Genomic DNA, 20,641 nt, shown 5'->3' with positions numbered 1-20,641 from the left:
AAACCCCTAAACCCTAACGCAAGCCCTCTTCTTTTCACTCGGTCCACCACCTCCTCCTCCTCCTCCTCCTCCTCCTCCTCCCGCCTTCATCTGCCGCCTGATTTTCCCGGAGGCCTCTACCCAACCGCTCTCGACGTGATGGCTGGAACAACAATTTCATCTCAGCTCCACGCTATCAAAACTGTCCTGAACGCCTCCACCGACCCCGAACCCGGCAAAAAGCGGCCGCTAACTCGTCCCTCAATTCTATTTGATGCCAAAGCAGCTGCTGATGTCGACCTCGACACAATTTTCGGCATCGCCCTTTGTGGTATTAAAATCACTCTTTTAGTTTTTTTTTTTCATAATTATAGTTTCGCAGCACATACAAGTTTTAACTCAGAGTTTGGTAGGTTTGGAGGTTTTAATAAGTATGGAGGAGCGTTTTAGGAACTACAAGAATGATTTGTTCAGTTTGAATAGCAAGGAGCTGGACAGGGAGCTGCTAGGCCAAGAAGAAAACAAGCGAATCAGTGCATCTGTTGCCTCGTATTTGAAATTGTTATCGGGATTCCTCGAGTTACATTCTGCGTTGAAGACGCTTGAGTATTTGATTCGTAGATTCAAGTATGCTATTTCGTTCCATGCGATTGTGGTTCTGTTTGGAAGCAATGTATTATCTTTTGACTGCAGTTTGGGGAAGCTTGGTTCGTTAATGCTCTTTTTATTTTTGTGAATTGTAGGGTTCATGTGTACAATTCAGAAGACCTGATTTTATGCGCACTGCCGTACCATGACACACATGCATTTGTTCAAATAGTTCGGTTAATTGATGCAAGGTTAGCCAATGTTTTGAGTTTTTTAAGATGATGATATCAAACTACTAGTCTATTTATTGTCTCTAGTCTTTTTTCCTTGAATTTTTAGTTTTCTGTGGAAGATAGGAAGGTACAGGTATAATTAATCTGTTTTAATTGATTAAAAATGGATATGCAGGAACAGTAAGTGGAAGTTTCTTGATGGAGTTAAAGAATCAGGTGCACGGCCACCAAGAGAAGTAATTGTGCAACAGTGCATTCGAGATATGGGGGTATTGGAGGCTATCTGTAATTATGTAAGACATTTTTGGACTTATGACTCTTTGAACAGCAAGCTCTGATCTTATCATGATTAGCTGAAAGCGTTTTAACTTTTAGGCTACACCAGTGAAAAAGATCCAAACGTCACAGCATGTCACTGGCTTCTGTACGGCAGTTATTTTTGAGGTCTTAGGGCTTGTTACTATTGACAATGATATTGTTAAGAGGATTCTACCATATGTGAGTTCTGGGCTGCAACTTGGGGCAAAGGGGCTGAATCAGAAGGTTAGGTTCCAACAACATGTTTGCTGTCTGTCCTTTTTTCAGCAATGTAGAAATATCACTTTCTCAGACAAGGCCGTCTCCTTTACTTTATGCAGGCTTCAGCTCTAATGATTGTGAGTTTACTAGCCCAAAAGGCAGCTTTGGCACCCAATGTTGCAAAAAGCTTGTTGAATTCGGTGGCAGACATGGCTAGAACAGATGCCAAGGAAGGACGCGACATGCGGTGGCTGCGCATGTCAGTAATGACCATAGTCTCAATAGTTCAGGTAGTGCTGCCTAATACTTTGAACATCTAATGACTTGTCAAAATTTCATACATTGTGTATGCAAATGAGTACCTGTTTCTATTTTCTTTGCTTGTGGAATTATTAGTTATGCTGCTACATCTCTTACTTATAGATAGCAAGAACATTATTTCCAGGTGTTAATGTGATCTCTACTGGTAACTAACATTCAATTTACACTGCAGCTTCAGTGCATGGAGTCAATTCCCAAGAAGACTCTAGATGCCATGAATGAAATCAGGTAGTTGTTTTTACTTTTGTTTTCTTAAATCTGAAGTATCTGTATCTGACAGTGGAGATTCTTGTTTTTTACCCTGTGTATTTGAAGGGATATTTCAGGGATCCTTTCGGGATTGGCGAAGGACTTCAATATTGATAAATTCTTAGTTGTTCTTTTGGAATCTTTGCTTGAGCATAGGTTGGTGATGCTCTTACTCTTCAGGGACAATTTTCTCTTATCTTAAACTAAACATTTTGCTTGACAGTGGGTCAGATGATGCGTGCCATCATAGTTCTTTATCAATGGTAAAGACTGTTCCTATGAAAGCCTTTGTCAGTCGGGTAGTCTCTAAACTACTAGCTACACATATGAAGTTATCTCAAGGCAAGTTTTATGTAGTATACTAGTATGCTTTCCAGCTGAAAGGTTTTCAATTATCTAATGCTAGAATCTCAGCTATAATTTTCCTTTCTTCTAGGCTCACAGAACAAACAGATTTTGGTTTCTATTTGTGAGAAGTATCCCAATGAATCACGGGAAGTCTTCTATAGTTTCTTGAAGGTCAGTTTGTCTTTCTTTCTCGTCCTTTCTTCGCAAACAGTATTTGTTTTTAAATTCACTCATATATAATTGTATAGGATGCCAAGATTCAGTCCAAGAAAATCCAACCAAGCTATGATTTACTATGCAAGATATTAGATGAGCATTTGGATGCTTCACGAGAAATACCCGATCCAAAATCATTTTTTGCTTTGGAACATTCTGAGGTATCTCTCTTGAAATGGTGTAGATTGGATGTTTCATTACTATTGCTATGGATCATATTGAGCCTTTATTTTCTTAATTTTGTTGATATATTCATGCTTATACATATAGTTGTCACAACTAACACTATGATTAATTATGTTCTTTAACTGCAACCGATTGAGTAATTTTTACAGGCTGATGTTCGAAAGTCAGCAGTCTTGAGCTTGGATGTAGCCAACATTCTGGAGGAGAAAGTTACTGGCTCAAAGGTAGTGCTTATTCACTCCTCAATATCTTATATATGTTGATATTAATTCTAATGATTATTTCCCTTCTCTTTTCTGCCAGAAGTTTTATGCCATTCAAGATGCACTTCTTCGCCGGCTTTATGATGATGATCTAAATGTTGTACTGGCAGTTCTGAATTTGAAAAATGTGGCTGCAATATTAAGCTCCCCACCTCTTATTGAAGTGTTACAGAACGCGCTTCAGCGATGCATTCAGATATTGCTGTCAAGTAAGCATACTTTTAATGTACTTCTGCTGTTTCTCTTGTCTGTTCTCCTGCTTAACTGGGTGGGGAAGGTGATCAAATCATCTACAAGTTTGGTTATATTAAATCAGTATTACCATCTTACAAGCGTTGGTTGCTCTAATACATCATCAAGTATTGTTTGCCAGATCGTGCTGGTCACTCTAATTTGTCATCAACTTGAAATTTGGTTGCATTAAGATCACTTTCATGTCACAAATTATTCACATGTATGTTGCATGTTATGTTCGCATCAACATATTTTCTTGGAGAGCTTAGTTATTGTATGATACTAGTTTTATTGTATATGAAAGCGCTCATGCTTGTGGCGATCATGCAAATGATACCTGATGAGGAGTGTCACTTGGAATGAATGTATCCAATTTTGTCAAAAGTGTGCTTGGGGCGCAGGGCTCTACTGGAATCGCTCCAAGGTGGCTGGGGCCATCTATAATCTTTCGAATCTCTAGGACCTAAAGCATTCAAATATTTTTTCCTAAAATAACTAAAAATACAATGGATGTTCAAACATAATCAGATTTTCTCCCTTGAAATATCCCCGATTTGTGGGGTACCTGCCCTTGTTTGTTACCTAATAGCTCAGGTGCTCCCCGTGCTCCTTACTAGGGATCGGTATTCGGTCAGTTCATTTATAACCAAATCGAATTGGTCAGTTAACCAAATCTTAAACTACCCCATCTCCAAGAACCGAAACCGTACAGATTTTAATTTCAGTTAACCAATTAACCGATTGGTTATACAGTTAATCAGTTAACTGATTGTGTATAACCAATCAGTTAAACCAAAATAACTGAATTCAAGATATATCTCCTGAAAACACTGAATGTTTCCGGTAGTAGTAGATTAAGAAGCTGAATATGGGCTCCATCTTGATGACGTTGATAATTAATTTTTAATTGTCTGTTTACATTGAAGGTTCATCATCATCCTCTTCTCTGCCTAAGGATGTTGCTTTATTGTGCATTCAGCAAGTTATCACAACTTTCAAAGATCAGGAACAATATGCAGCAACATTCGCAACAATGATCTTCCCCTTATTATTAGTTCGGCCGAAGGTTTTATTCTCCTTTTCTCACTTACTATTACTTATTTTTATCTCCTAGGAGTGCAGTTTAACATTGTTAAATGTGAAATTTATTTCTCTGCTTGAGCTTACGAATGTTTTGCTGTCTTAAGCAGACTTGGAGGTTGAACTTGAAGGCATTAGAATTGGCTAAAGAACTGAAATGGCCATTCTATGAAAATTTAGTGCTTCTTCCAGTGCTAGAGAAGGTAAGTAGACAATAAAAGAACGAAAGAAGTTCTTGCAGCTAATTTTCTTGTGCCAACTACACATCTTGTCAACCTGGAAGTCTAGAGTAGGACAGATTCACATTTATCTTAGCTGAATAGCATTCTAATAGACACCCTATTATCGTCCTGAAAAGTTCGATGCAGCTGCAATTTATTGTTATCCCATTAGATTCAAAATCATCAAATTGGTCTTATGTGGGACTTAATGGAATTATTTCCAGGACAATATACGTATATAAGACAATATTTTCGTAAAACTGTCTGAAATTCATTTAGATGTTTTATGTGTGGGTATCCTTACCCTTTACGTAACAGTTCTCTTTTCACAATTAATTGGCAGCTCCTGTTAGCCATAGGATTTTATATACAGTGAAAACTACCATATGAGATATTTTACCCTTGGAACTTAGTGTTTTATATATCCATCTATATATATTCATTAATTGGGATTATACAATTTAGAGGAACTTGTAGATATTAATTAGTTTTCCCCAATGAAAAAAATTAAAAAAACCTGGGGCAGTTATCATCTTTATGCTGATGTGTTTGTGTTGGCATCCTTGATACATCTATGCTCATGGACTCATTTAGTTCAAAAGCTACTTTGATAACTTCTAAAAGGATCCAAACTTAAGCTAATTTTCCTTTTGTCTACAAATTCTAAATGATTGCAGAAATTGGATCCTGGGAAAATGTCTTCGGTTAATACTGAAATTATCAGTAAGCTGGCAAAGACGTTCTCACTAAGACCTGATGAGTACATGCCGTGGCTTGTAACATGCTGCAACTCTCACGAGATCTCGAAGACATTATTCTTTTTGATTTTGTTGCAATCACTGAGGATGCTTAATATGGGTAAACACGCCTCTCATTTTCTATAGTAATAGCACATTCGACACTGCATCTTGTTCTGGATCGTCCCTCTCTCAATTTTTATTTCGCCTACTTTTTCTAATACCAATATATTAGAGTGCTGTAGTATGTTGGACAATGATTCTTAATTGGAAATTTAGTTGGATCTGCTATTTATGCCAGTTTTCCACCATCTTTTCGTATTGCCTGCACTTTGCTATTTCTTCACTTCTGTCTGTACCAAAATGTGCAAGGAAATTGTAGTTAAGGTATTCTGCATTGGAGTCTTCTCGGTAGTCTGTAGTAATCTTGTTAATTGTCTACTGAAATGCTACAATTCCTTGACTTTTGAAATGATAGAAAATGCCACACACACTATTACCCTTTTCTTATGATTAAACTAGTTTTTTCTTGTAAGTGGCAACCTTGATATTCTGTTCTTTTTCGTCATGATCTTTCTTAAATTACCTCTCTCATTGGTATGCTATTCTCCCCGTCCTCATGATGTGTTATGAACAAATATTATCTGTGTTTGTATATTCATAATTGAGGCTAATGTTACTTTTGTTCTCATGTTTTCTGTTTGGAATTTAGAAAACTTATATTTGAGCTGCAATATTTATGTATGCAGTTGTACTGTATTGCCTAATGCATGTCTCCTTTGATATCAGATGTTGGCCAATGTTTTGCATTTTTTTTATTATTGCTTCCCAATTCTAAAGAGTGATGAGTTATGAACAAATATTACCTGTCTTTCTATATTCATGATTGAGGTTGATGTTACTTTTGTTCTCATGTTGTCTGTGTGGAATTTAGGAAACCTATATTTGAGCTGCAATATCTATGTATGCAGTTGTGTTGTAATGCTTAATGCCTGTCTCCTTTGATGTCAGATGTTGGCCAGTTTTTTGCATTTTTTGATTATTGCTTCCCAATTCTAAAGAGTGAGTGGGAAATGTTAGAGTCACTGGGCATATCTACAGAGCAGGTATAGAGAAGTTATCATACTGCATTTTTTACACGCGTTAAATGGAAACTAATAGAAATTGTTGCTGCTAGTCCAAGAAAAGAATTGTAGATGGTGACTGGAAAGGAATTCTTGAAGATCTTGACACTGACATCAACAATCTCCATACTGAGATTCTTGCTTGCTTGTTTTTGAGTCTCACAGAAGTTTTTGTTGCAACAACACCTAATGGTGTATCTTTGGTTGGTGATTTTTCATGGGTTTAACGTTTAAGGCATAAATCTGTGTTTTCTGAACTATTATGACGAGTTAAAATTCCATTCCTCACAGGATATGAAGGAGAAGTGGGTATCCATACTTGAGGTTCTATTCGTATTCTATGCGTGTCACTCTAAAGGCCCATCTGGAGGTGCTTTTAAGAAGCATCTGGAATACCTATCCACAAACTGCAAGATGCCTTTGATGGAAATAATGCTGAAACTGTTCGTGGAAGAAGGTTTGGTTCACCGCAGCTATTTGTTTGGCATTTTACTTTTTGGTTATCTTTCCTTTTATTCTTATACCAATGTAATTGTCTCAAATTCATCATTTTCTCCTCATTTTGAATAATGTACGAGTGGAAAATAAGTTGAGTGCCTTAAGAACTGTTAAGGTCCCACTAATTCTTTGAAAGCTGGTTCTGAGATGGTTTCTTTGGATGCATGCTGTATTTTTGAACTAAACTAATGATAGTTTTAGGTTAGCTAAAATGTCTTTACTATTAGAGATTGTGTCTAATTTTCACCCTTTTGGGTTTCTCTAAATTCTCAGGAATTCCAGCTGCTGCTCAAATGGAGTGTCTTCATTCTTTCTCACATATCTGTTCTCAGTTAGACGAGACTGTGGCCCGTCAACTTCTTCCACAGTTCCCTTCACTTCTTGTCCCACTATCCAGTGACAACCAGGTTTTATAACTCTCTTTTTTCACTTTCTTTTTACATAAGTCAAGGATGCATCCACTTATCATGGGTTTCTTTGGAAGATGCTTGGCTGTATCGGTTTGTTTAAATTATTATTAGTATCGGTAACAAGCACGTTCTTAATAATGATACTATTCCCTCTTGTGTCTAGCATGTGAGGCAGGGTGCCATTAGCTGCATCAAGAAGCTAAATTTGTTTTTGTCCTACATTAATAAGAATGGTAATGCAGTGATACTTTATTTTATTTTATTTGCCAAATACCTTTGTTTCTAGTGGTCTTTCTAATCATAATGTGCTCCAGGAAATGATGTAGCCTCGCTGCATTTTCTTGGAGATCTGTTGTGCTTAATCATTCAACAAGAGAAGATGATATTATCGGACAAAAAATTTCTTTCCTCGTTCTTCACGACACTCCTGTGTTCATCATCTGAAAGCCTTTTGGTGCATTCTGCTATTGGAACGAGGTTGGATTTGAGTTACATTTATTGGCTTTTCCCTTGTTAATACTAATTGCACTAGAGGAGACTGATATATTATAATATTGAGTATCTGTGAGAAGAATTATTCCTTGTTCTTTTTTCTATCAATTTCCGTATTCAGTTTCCCCCTCAAGATTTACTTGGATCTGTTGAGTTTTATATATAGGAAGACCGTTTTGCTTCTTTCCTCTCCATTTTGATGAATATCTTTTTTTCCTCTATAATTAGGTTTGATGAGTCCACCAGGGATAACATTCTCGAATATCTGCTTGGCCATGCTCTTGGACTTCCTTCCTATGCCATGGTGTGTCTACTTTTCAGATAGAAAATCACAGTTAGAGAAGGCATATACATTAGTTTTATTGTTTATAAATTTTAAATACTAAGATGCAGTACTCATTTGATTTGCGGAGAAATATCAGTTCTGTTCCATTTTTTATTTTCATGACAGTTGAAGATTCTTAGTCTGGTCAAAGGTGCTGGAAGTAAACTCTTATCTGCTTCTGGTGTGAGATCATTATTGAATGATCTTTTGGAAAGTCGGTGTTCATATTACTTGGGGGGTGTCAAATCTTGTAATAAGTTGCCCCAAAGTGAAGTTGACATATTGTGCCTTCTGCTGGAGGTAAAGTTTTTATGGTCGTTATTTTACCCCTGGTTGTTGGACCTCAAACCTTGATATATTACATTTTTAACTTTATGCGTTCCTCAGTGTTGTACCATGGCGAATTCGTCTCATGAAGCACAGGACTTAGGGGATTGCATATTGAAGGCTTTATGGGTAAGCCTCTTTTCGAAGAATGTGTTTTCTGTTTTTCCGGAGTATATGGGACCTTATTAGTTCTTGCATTCTCAGGTTAATGATTCCGAAGACTTGGCAGTAATAGAGCCATGCATGACAATTTTGAGAAATCTTAGTAGTTCTCTTTATGGAGATTTGAAGACTGAAACTCAGGTTGGCCTCCTTCCACCCACAAACGCACACCCAATCCAAACAAATTCAGGGATGCTCTTTAATCCTTATTAAATCTTTTGCATAAGGAAGCCGTTTGGCTTTCCTTCAGACGTTTCTAAACAAGTTGGATAACTTTAAAGTTATTTTTGAGTTGGTCTTCACTGTAGTAGTTCTAATTTACTCAAACATTTCCTGTCAACTTAGAGATGCCTCAAAGGATTTCTGTAACACTATATGACCTTGATACTTGTAGTTGAGTTATTGCAACTTGCCTTGTGATGTGGAATTATCTATCGGAATTCTCTTTCCATGATGCCTGCGATGCTAAATGATAATTATGCAACTTTACTATGTGATTATCTGATGTAACTTGAGGACGAGAGAGATTCTTTATGATTGTCTTGGTGTATAACAAATTCGTTTTTCCTATTTCTTTTGCAGGAGCTTATCTTCCGAAACCTATTGGTTTTGTTTAGGAGTGCAAATGCCGTTATACAGAATTCTACAAGAGATGCATTGTTGAAAATTAATGTAGGTCATCTCAGCTTGTATCTCTTCACTTATTTTTTATTTTTACTACTTTACTAGTAGGCTGGTGCCTCATTCTGGTTTGTTATGTCTTGTTGGATGAGTATAAATAACACTAAACCTGCCAGATAAAAAACTAATATTGAGCTTTATGACATTTTTTACATCCTAGAGCCATTCTGCTTTCATTATATAATCAATAATTTATATTCTTGATTTCTAATGACAATATGTGTATGATCCAGAAGCTGATGATTACTGGAGGTTCTACAATAAGTATTATAGTAGTATTTCATATTTTTCATCATCAATCAGTAGTTCTTGACTTCTCCTGGAAACTTGCAGATAAATTCTTCAGTTGTTGCATGGACTCTTGATTTGATTATGGGACAGAAAAATTTTCCAGCTACTCCACAACATGGGAAGAAGCAAAAGAAATCTTCCAAATATCATGATCCTGGCTCTTATTCTGTAATATCTGACAGAGAAAAAACCCAATCTCTCTTGAGTGCTCTTCTTGAAGTAATTTTGATAAAGAAAAACATAGTTAAGAGGTATGCCTGACATGCTTTTGCATTGCAGTTATTACTTACATGCTTTCTGCTTTGATTGTATAGAACTGATGTGCCTTATCTATCACATTTTTATAGAGCTTCACTTGTTGGTCCCCTATTTAAGCTCCTCCACTTGATATTTGTGAATGATGGGTGGATTTCTGAAGTCACCGAGCAGAATAAAGGTCTTATAGCTTCACCATCTGGTGTTGCTTTTGAGACAAAAGCCTTCATTCAGCAGACTTTGCTACTCACTTTGGAAGATATCTGTGCTTCAATGGGAAATGAAATTCAGCAAAAGGTCATTCCTGTACCACACCAGTTATATATCTGGCTCCAACTTGGCACAACTAACATAAGTTTTTATTTTCAGGATATCACTCATATTTTTGACCTTCAACTTTTAGTAAGTTGTGCTCGGTCATCAAGTGACGCTGTTACTCGGAATCATGCATTCTCGTTGATTACCACCCTTGTAAAGATTATACCTGACAAAGTCTTGGATCAAATCCTAGATATTCTTGCTGCTGTTGGTGATTCTACCATAACACAGGTTGCTTGCTTGTTGATATGGACCTGTATTTCAGCTGTGTATACTTAAATTGCTTTAGATTTTGTCTAATGTCTTACACATTGCACGTGATTCACATTTAGTAGAGTATAACTGTATTGTGATTCATCTCTTACATAACCTGAAATTGACAAAGAATATGCAATTTGGTTGATCTTCAGTGGGACAAATATTCTCAACGTGTGTTTGAAGGGCTTATATCAGCCATTTTACCTTGCTGGTTTTCCAAGACTAACAACACAGACCAGTTGCTTCAGGTACTTTACCAAGCTTTTGTGTAATTTCTTTTGAAGAGCTGGTTGAATTTTTCTGAGCAGCTATTATCTATTTATGCTAGGTTTTTGTGGATGTTTTGCCGCTAGTTGCTGAACATAGGAGACTTCCCATCATTGCACATATATTGAGGTGGAATTTACATTCTTGTCATTATGGTTTCTAAATTTTTGTTTTTGCTGACTGTTCCTCTCTTGCAGAACTCTCGGAGAGGCTGAAAATCTGGGTTCACTGCTCGTTCTCCTCTTCCAATCACTGATCTCTAGAAATAACGATCTTAATTTCCATGTTCAAGGGCGATCTTTAGAACACTTGACTTTTGCAATCAATAAGCTGTGGGAGTACGAATTTGCTGTTACACTCTTTGAGCAGTATTCTTGCACAGCTTGGCTTCCTTCTCTCGTCTTAGCACTTAAGAAAATTGGAAATAATTCCTTAAATGAAGACACATCTATGCATTTGCTGGTGGCGATGCACTTTATTGCTAACAAGTTGCGAGATCCTGAAAATTACTACAAGCTTGAGTTGGAAGAAACTTCAAATGAGGTTCAGGTGAGAACTAATAATTGCGTCTTTTTTTTACTGTTGGTGCACATTTACGGTCCGAACTAGGAATTCTGTTGTTTAGAGGACTCTGTAACCAAAATTGTTTTTATTGAAATCAATAATGCTGCTGCTATTTTTCTGGATAAGAAAAATAGTTTTTCCGTATAGAGACAGCCTTTTGTAATTTTATTCCAACTGGAATCAATCTCTGCAGGCAATGACTGGTGACCTTATGGAGCAAGTTGTGTATCATCTTCACCTGGTTGACTCTAAAAAGAAGCATGTTGGTGTTCCAGCTTTCATCAAGAGTGAGCTAAAGGAGTTCATTCGTGGTGTCTTGAAAACTCTTATAAGGGGTCTTTTGCCATCCACCTTCTTCAAAGTCACTATTACTTTGATCAGTCACGTTGATAAAAATGTCAGGAAGAAGGTAACTGAACTTACATTTTATGTAACCACTGGAGTTGTTGCAAACAAGCTAACCTACACTATTATATTGCACACCTACTCAAACTCATGAGATCTACTTTTTTTCAAAGTTTCTTGCTAGCAAATTGGATTAATTGGTTGTAGTGACCCTAAGATATGCGTTGCATAATCACCTATTTTCCCCCTATTTTCTTTGTTTGATCTGTTTAAACCTTGGCTAGATTATCTCATTCTTAACCTTCCTATTGGACAGGCTCTTGGGCTTTTGAGTGAGACCATGAAGGACTTGGGTACAAACACAAAGATTGATAAGAAGAATTTAGTATCAAACTTAAGAAGCTTATGGCTAAATCTGAACAAGACATCTGAAGAATCATTTGAGAAGTTGTGTTTGGAAATATTGACAGTACTTGATGCCCCTGATGATAGCTCTAGTACTTCCCTGAAACTGGCAGCAGTATCTGCATTGGAGGCATTAGCCAACAGGTTCCCTTCTCAAGATAAAGTCCTTAGCATGTGCTTTGGACCTGTATGTAGGGGGATATGTTCAGACAATGCAATTTTCTCTAGTCATTGCCTTCGTGCCACTGGTGCTTTAGTTAATGCGCTTGGGCCAAGAGCGCTTCCTGAACTTCCTAGTATTATGGATTCCGTACTTGGGAGATCTCCTGATGTTTCTTCAGCGGTTGCAGAAATTCAGAGAACACACGACAGTGCTATATGGTCTTCATCAGAGCACTTCCTTTTCATGTCAATTCTACTAACCTTGGAGACAGTCATCACCAAGCTTGCAGGGTTTCTAAATCCTTATCTGGGGGACATATTAAAACTAGTTGTATTGCATCCTCTGTCCTTTTCTCCTGCTGATCAAAAGCTGAAGTTGAAAGCTGATTTTGTGCGCAAGCTCATCACTGATAAGATCCCTGTGAGTTTTTGTAGTTTTTTGCTTCTTTCTTGTGCTATTCTATATTGTAATGTTTACTGATGGATTTAATTTTATTCCTTAGGTTCGACTTCTGCTCCCACATGTGTTATCAATATACAATGATGCTTTTAAGTCTGGGGATTCGAGTTTGTTGATTGTTTTTGAAATGCTTGGAAATTTGGTTGGTTCAATGAATAGATCATCAGTTGGTGCTTACCATGCAAAAGTATTTGACTTGTGTCTGCTAGCTCTTGATATACGGCACCAGAACCCTGCTACAGTTCAGAATATTAGTTCTGTTGAGGAATATGTCCTCAATGCTATTGTTACCCTGACTATGAAACTCACAGAGACTATGTTCAGGCCACTTTTTGTCAAGACTATTGAATGGTCTGGTATAAATTTGGAAGGTGATGAAGAGCATCCTGAAAGTGCTAATGGCCGTGCTATCTCTTTCTATAGTTTGGTGAACAAACTTGCTGAAAGTCATCGGTGAGTCGTCGGAAAAATTCTTGTTATTTAATCACAGCCCCTTACTTTTTTTTTCTTCTTCTCTGTATAGCTTTGTTTTTTATTCAATCATGACATTAATTATGTTTTATTTCTACATCAGGTCACTGTTTGTTCCATACTTCAAGTATTTTCTGGATGGTTGTGTTCGATTTCTTCTTGATGCTGAAGTTATGAACACGGGACTGTCACAGAAGAAAAAGAAGGCTAAGCTCAATAATAAGACAAAGGTCAAAGACGGTGAATTGTCTTCTCCAATGTGGCATCTCCGGGCTTTGATCTTGTCATCACTCCATAAGTGTTTCCTCTATGATACAGGAAACTCAAAGTTTCTTGGTTCTTCTAATTTTCAGGCAAGAGAAATTTCCTACTTTTTGCATTATTGTTGCTTAATGGTTCTGTTTGACACAACACTTGCATTATTGAAGTTCAGCTACTCTGGCATTACATTGATGATAAATTCTTGATTCTTTTTGTTGATTTCCTACATCTCATTCTTGATTCGTTTGTCGATTTCCGTCATTTTCCAGGTTCTTTTGAAACCGTTAGTGTCACAGCTTGTAGTAGAACCCCCTGTTGACATTGACAGTCATCCTGATGTGCCATCCATAGAAGAAGTGGATAATTCGTTGATTGCCTGTATTGGTCAGATGGCTGTTACTGCTGGTTCAGACCTCCTGTGGAAGCCTCTGAATCATGAGGTAAAAAAAATATGCCCATCTAATAAACGTCTTTCTCACTTCAGTCTTGTTTTGCTGTTTCCATTTTGCGATTATTGAAGGAAGTAGAGCACACCAATTTGTCTAGGGTTAAGTTGTTGTTTGTTAGTAGATTTGGTTTTCATAAATGACAAGCTTCAGTTATTTAACTTTGCCAGCATGCTGTGTGTCGATATTAGTGAGCTGAGTCGCACATTAACTTAGTGGTTTTTCAATTTTTCTGACTGCTAAAATATGCTTCGTGTTACATCTAACGTGGTGATCTTAGGCACCACATAGTACCAATATCTTGCTGTTTTAAGTGCTGTTGATACTTTATTTTAGATGCATATGTGCTCACTTTCTCATGTGCTTTAAATCAATCCTATTAGGGATTTAGGGGATATAAATATTGGGATATTCCAAATAGTAATTTTTTCTTTTCCCTCCGTTTCCTTTTCCGTTTGATTGCAGGTGTTGATGCAGACTCGCAGTGAAAAGATACGTGCCCGTATGTTGGGCCTGAGAATAATTAAGCACTTTGTGGAGAAGTTGAAAGAGGAGTTTCTCGTATTTTTGCCAGAAACTATTCCCTTCTTTGGTGAGTTGCTTGAAGATTCAGTGCTACCTGTCAAATCCCTTGCACAAGAAATTCTGAAGGAAATGGAATCCATGAGTGGGGAAAGCCTTCGAGAGTATCTGTGATAAAATATACTCCATCAAACAATATAGTATGATGAGAATAGTTCAGCAGCATGTGTCTATGTTTATAGATACTTGAGTTGGTGATTGTCAAGATGTCCCATTTTTGTAGTTTTGCATTGCTTCACTTCCCTACCAACTTCCAAAAACCGTCTTATTCATGCCGATTCTAAAATTACTAATCGGAGGCTCGGGGCTTAAGAGAGAGCTATTTTTAACATTAAAAACTCTAGTATATTAATGATTTCAGATTGAAGGAGTTTTGCTATTGGATTGTACTATGTATTATTCAAATGTTATAATCAATATTTGTCTTTGCTATAATTTAAATATTATACTAATGGTTTGAAATATAAATGCATAATTGACTTTAACATTTTGCTTATATTACTCTAAATTGGATTATGATTTGTTGTCTTTTATCACACTTTAAATATTGTTATGCCCATGTATCTATATAATTAAATTGTTATTAACATTTAACATACAAAAATGTAACATAATTATTAGATACTGTGTAATTTTTAAAAAAATTAAGTATTATGCTAACTTTTGTTTCATGTTACAAAAATAGAGCTCTTGTGTTTAGTTCTTGAAAGAAGTCAACAAACCACTCCACTATTTCCTCCTCCACTTCTCACATCATTGCTGTCTTTGCATGATCCTCCCACCACCATCCACCTGTGTACTAAGATTAAAGTTCCATCATCTTTTTTTCAGAAGTAAAGCTAAATTCCATGAACAAAAACAGAGTACTACTATTTTCTTTTGAAAGAATTAAGTTCCATGAATTCAAGCCTTACAATTAAGTAGATGAGATTTAATTGTTATTCTCTTATAGTCCCCAAAATCTGCCACAGGAGAAGGTATCATACCATAAAGCAAATAAGACCAGCAAGGATTATTAGCATTAGCTTGGATTCATAAAAATAGTATACTATTAGAAAGTTGGGAGATCCTAAAAGTAGTAAATTGTTGAAACTAGTCACGACTTGGTGAATGAAGAAACGAGCTCGAGCGAAAAACATGGATGTAATGCAGGAACAATTCTTTTTTGGGTAATGCATGTTAATGGAATTCCATTTTAATGAAGAAGTTTAGTTGTATTCCGACTCAGGGAGTGACGCACAACAGTTATGCGTCGTTATTAATGAACGACGCACAACCCTTATGCGTCTTTGGTTAATGACTCATTAGGGTAAGACGCATAATTCTTATGCGTCTTTGAACGACGCATAACCCTTGTGCGTCATTAACCAAAGACGCATAAGGGTTGTGCGTCGTTCATTAATAACGACGCATAATTGTTGTGCGTCACTCCCTGAGTCGGAATACATCTAAACCTCTTCATTAAAATGGAATTCCATTACTAGACTAGAACAAAAGTAGAAAGAGCTCATGTAATGCAGCACGTGTGGATATTGATCGTGAAGATAAGGAATCCAAAGCAGTTCCACCTCAACTCATGAATTGGAAAGATGCTCTGTTGGGCCACTAACAACGTGGGTGAAATGGTGGTTGGAAGAAGGGATGATGGACCATGATCTAGTTAGTTTCAGATTGCATGTTCTGTCAGTTACAATAGATACTATATATATAGCTTATTATTTTGTAAATTGTTGATCATCTCAAAAAGAAATAAGAAATGCAATTCTGAACTTACACAATCAAGTCCTTTTGTTTACTTTCCTCTATTGCCATTTTCGTTTAGTAATTGATTCAATTTGAGGTGGTTCATACTTGATAATATCATATTGAAAGAGCTAGAATTGCATAAAAACGAATCTGGTGACCTAGATGTCTAAATTTTGAAGGTGTTCAATTAAATGATGCAAAATGTAGTGGTTAATGAGGAGAGAGCAAATTAAGCACCTGTGAATGAGCATGCCTCAATCCATGCCTAAACTCGAATTCTCGGTTCGAGCAGATGAGCTTGAATTTCAATCTCTGACCTAGAACAATAATCACACCACCATCAATTCAATTCACACATAATGTTGAATGAACAACATTCATATTCAATCTACAAAATGTAAGCTACTTGATTACATTGGATGCAGAATTTTAGGTATAGGAATGAATATCTCACTGTCTCTCTTCTCTTTGATCGTTGGCGCTTCTCTCTTTCTTTCTTTCTTTCTTTCTTTCTTGTTCTATAAGAGCATCCACAATGGCAGCGAGCCCACCGGCTAGCCGATCCCTGGCCCTCGCCGGTTCGCTCGCCGAACCATTGCAGCCGGCGAGCGCCAAATCGGCGAAAAAAACGGCGAGCGCACGCCGATTCCCGACCGCTGGCTGATGCACTCGCCGATCGGCTGACCGCCATTGCAGGCTCCCGATCGGTGAGCGATCGGCAAGCGGATTTTATTTTTTATTTTTATTTAATTTTCGAAACACTATATATACGCGATTTGCACGTTATTTTCATTTGCACCACTTGTTTTAACGAGTATTCTCTCTATCTTAATTTCTGTACAAGAGTAACAACGCGAAATGAGTAGCGCGGGTGGTAGTAGTGGTGGGGATGCTGAGGAGTACGACCGGCGAATGAACGAAGCGTTGGAAGCGTATACGTCCTGTGAGATAGACCGGCTGTTACAGAGGGCCTTGCAGCCGGCGGTACCTCGACCTCGACCCGTTGTCCACCGCCGAGCAGTGATTGAGCGGGATCACGTAGCTGCACATCAGCGGCTACATGAAGACTACTTCGCACCGGAGCCGCGGTTTAACGCCAACCTTTTAAGGCGGCGTTTTAGGATGAGCATGGCCCTGTTTATGCGTATTGTTAACGCTTTGGAGCGTCGATATCTGTATTTCCGCTTCAGACACGATGCGGCTGGCAAACCCGGCCACACACCTATTCAAAAGTGCACTGCGACAATCAGGCAGTTGGCCTACGCAGGCGCGGCAGACATATGGGACGAGTACCTCCACATCGATGAGACGACTGCCCTTGAATGTATGAAGTATTTCTGTCAGGGCGTGGTTGAAATATTCGGTGATAAGTACCTTCGAAGCCCTACCCCCGAAGACTGCCAGGAGCTTATGCAAATGCACGGGGAGAAGCATGGGTTCCCGGGTATGTTAGGCAGCATAGATTGTATGCATTGGGAGTGGAAGAACTGTCCCGCTGCCTGAAAGGGGTTCTACACGACCGGCTACAAGGGAAAGAATCTCACGATGATCCTCGAGGCCGTAGCTGATTACCGGCTGTGGATTTGGCATGCATATTTTGGGGTAGCCGGGTCGAACAACGACCTCAACGTCCTCAACTCGTCGCCCCTTTTCAACGAGCAGTGTCAGGGCGTCGGTTCGGCCATCAGTTTTATCGGCAACGGGAACCAGCATGATATGAGCTACTACTTGGCGGATGGGATATACCCTAGGTGGCCCGTCTTTGTGAAGACGATCAGGTGCGCATTAGATGAGAGGAAGGCCTACTTTGCGGAACGGCAAGAGTCGGCGCGCAAGGACGTGGAGCGCGCATTTGGTGGGCTCCAGTCTCGACTGCATTGCTGATATAATGTACGCCTGTATTATCATGCACAACATGATTGTCGAATATGAAGGTGTACAACTGATTAGTTGGGCCAACGACGATAATGAAGCCGGTCCAAGCCACGACGTGGCCGCCCCGAACGTACGAAGTGGGGTACCTCACGATGAAGTCGGCCGCCTCCAAGCACATGCCGACATGCGCCAAATAGAAGCTCATATTCGACTCCAAAAAGATTTAATTGAAGAGTTGTAGGCGCGGAGGACTACACGAAGTTAGTTTTTTTTAAAATCATGTAATTTTTTAATGTACCTTTTTTTATTTAAATAAAATTATTGCATTTTCCCGTATCTATGTCGTAAGTTGAAGTCCGTATTTTGTGTGATTGTTATTTTTATTATTTTGTTTATTGTGGCTAGACTATGACTAGGCTATTGCTTGTACAGTTGCCTGTCCTGATGATGTGACAGGAGAAGTTTGTGGCTAGGCTATGGCTGAGCTATTGCTTGTTCAAAACCATCGTGGATGCTCTAACCAAAAGGTCAGCTTAAATAATAAGGGAGGGTTCCAAAAATTTATATTCCGCTATTCCTCATTGGTTGAATCCTTTTCGGCAAGAAGAATAAAAAATGGAGTATTTAGTAATGAGTGAATGAAGCACGAGAAAAAATTAAGTATTTAAAAATTGACTTAACTAACAGAGGAGTAGTATATTACTCCTAGTTATTATCTTAGTCTCAAATTACTTAGCTTGTTTCTTTAGGATCTATCTCATAATAATTGTCATACTTTATTGTTACTATAAATGATAAGCACGTCACATATTCCACTAACTCACTCTACTCACATTTTATAACAAAATTAATATAAAAAAAGATACCACATTCCACCAACTTTTTCAATCAACTTTTCTTTACATTTTTTAAACCCCACAATATTTGTACAATTAACAAGGAACATGTATTATACTATTTTTGTCCCGAGTTGTTAGATTAAATAAATAAAGAGTAAATTGTAATTGAATATTTTAATTAAAAAAATATTTATTTTTAAATAAAAAAAGTGAACATTATAAATACACAAACTAAATTTAGTCATCAATGCCCAAAATTTGATTGTAGAAGTAAAAGAGTCGTAATAGATTTGGATAAAATATGAGTGAAAGTGAATTATTTACTTATAAATTTAGTAAAAGTCCCTTAAAAATCTAAGCTGAACATTGTGTGGATCTTCACCACATCCCAAACGATTTACTATATCTCTCACACACATAGAGATAAGCATGCGTAGGTTAGGCGGCAGCGGTGGTGGCAGACCTATGGGCGGCGCCACCCTCCACAGGGCCATCAAGGCTGGCGGTGCAAAGACAGCCAACAACTTTACCAAGAATCGCCCGCCCACTTCTCCCAACACCGCTCTAACTCTTTCATCTCCATCAACGCTCAATCTTCCGCCACCGCAAGCTGTTTCTGCGCCGGCGTGGATCTCTTCTTCTTCTTCTTCCTCCGATGCATCGGAGTGGGAGTATGTTACTAGGACGGAAGATGAGACTGTCTACGACGATTATGTCTTTCAATCTGTTCCATCTGCTCATGAAGTTCATCATGCTGTTTCTGCACTTCAACTGTCAGTTCTTTCTTTTTCTCTTTTTTAAATCCACATAAATCACCATTTTTAATGGCAAAATTGGTTAAAATAGGAGAGTGATAGGAAAAAATAGTGGAAACTAGAGATAGTATGATCTTTGATGTTGGCATTCATGCATTGATTGATTACTCATTCCATTTTGTGAACTTCATTAATCATAACATTCTTACTTATTGGGATATATAGGGATTTGTCATGAGTCATCGTTTGCCATTTGATACTTGAATTACTTTATGTTCATATTCAAACGATATACTATGATACTATTCGACATTCGCATTTTGTCTATTGATTGTATTTCTTATGATAGTTAACTTTTTGGTATACAATTTTGATTGAGGTTTATTACTCCCTATATCCCAGGGCCCTTGGTTCCAGCTCGCCAACACAAGAATGTGATGAAATTGAGTGGTTTGAGCCCTCACACAACCTCTACTCTTCCAAAGAGATGCAGCGTCGTCCGAGCAACGATGTGGTCAACGTTGCCCTCCATTTATTGGAGACTGAGCCTTGTGTGCAGAGGATGGTTGTTTCCCTATCATCTGATAAGGCCATCTGGGACGCAGTCATGAACAACGAGGTGGTGAAGGAGCTTCGAGGATCAATGCATCGAGGTTTGTCTACTCTTGCTACTTAAAGAGGATGTCATGTGTCTTTTTTGCTTTGTGTTGGTGAGTAGCATGTTATCGTTATCGTTTGGTTTTAGTTGGTAGCTTGGTCTCGGAGAGCTCAGACGTCCCGAGTGGAGACGAAGACGGAAACATGATCAGTTGGGTTGTCAAGTTTGCCAAGGCCAAAATCATGCAAGTGATGGACCTCATCACAAAGATTGTGGGTAATGTTTTTCAGGGGGACAAGAAAGGAGATGATGGGTTGGATGAGAAAGTGAAGAGCTCCTTGTTGCTATCGATCCTGGTGCTAGCCATGGTAATCCTGGCTCGAGCCAAGACTGGCTAAGCCTGACCACAATTTGCTGACTTGACTCCTGTCTCAACCACAAACTTACTTTTAAGTTTGTCTAGATATTGCATCTTTTCTCATTTGATATTGTTTTGGTGCTATCTTCTTTGTTGGAAGAGGAAATAAAAAGTTTGATCTTGTTTTTAAAA

At 38.0% G+C, this 20,641-nt stretch overlaps 2 protein-coding genes across 2 annotated transcripts; both read left to right on the top strand.

Moving 5' to 3' along the window:
* On the top strand, positions 1-14,713 carry LOC121807454 (uncharacterized protein At3g06530-like). The gene is made up of 39 exons (XM_042207690.1): positions 1-310; positions 393-606; positions 723-818; positions 976-1,093; positions 1,176-1,343; positions 1,439-1,609; positions 1,813-1,868; positions 1,956-2,045; positions 2,113-2,231; positions 2,326-2,408; positions 2,486-2,614; positions 2,789-2,863; positions 2,943-3,111; positions 4,063-4,202; positions 4,327-4,419; positions 5,115-5,295; positions 6,186-6,280; positions 6,352-6,501; positions 6,590-6,755; positions 7,070-7,203; positions 7,370-7,439; positions 7,521-7,683; positions 7,927-8,002; positions 8,150-8,323; positions 8,411-8,479; positions 8,555-8,653; positions 9,095-9,184; positions 9,527-9,735; positions 9,832-10,036; positions 10,109-10,288; positions 10,468-10,563; positions 10,644-10,711; positions 10,780-11,131; positions 11,340-11,555; positions 11,808-12,479; positions 12,562-12,971; positions 13,093-13,342; positions 13,520-13,690; positions 14,162-14,713. The coding sequence occupies exons 1-39, from the start codon at positions 139-141 to the stop codon at positions 14,390-14,392; spliced, it is 6,420 nt and encodes a 2,139-aa protein (XP_042063624.1). The 5' UTR covers positions 1-138; the 3' UTR covers positions 14,393-14,713.
* Positions 14,714-19,096: 4,383 nt separating this feature from the next.
* Positions 19,097-20,641, top strand: LOC121806998. The gene is made up of 3 exons (XM_042207184.1): positions 19,097-19,511; positions 19,896-20,146; positions 20,239-20,641. Exons 1-3 carry the CDS (start codon positions 19,168-19,170, stop codon positions 20,487-20,489), a joined length of 846 nt encoding a protein of 281 aa, XP_042063118.1. The 5' UTR covers positions 19,097-19,167; the 3' UTR covers positions 20,490-20,641.

The sequence above is a fragment of the Salvia splendens genome, chromosome 6 (assembly GCF_004379255.2).
Source record: "Salvia splendens isolate huo1 chromosome 6, SspV2, whole genome shotgun sequence".
Classification (NCBI taxonomy): Eukaryota; Viridiplantae; Streptophyta; class Magnoliopsida; order Lamiales; family Lamiaceae; genus Salvia; species Salvia splendens.
The sequence above is the reverse complement of the archived record's forward strand: the minus strand, read 5'-3'. Positions and strand labels throughout refer to the sequence as shown.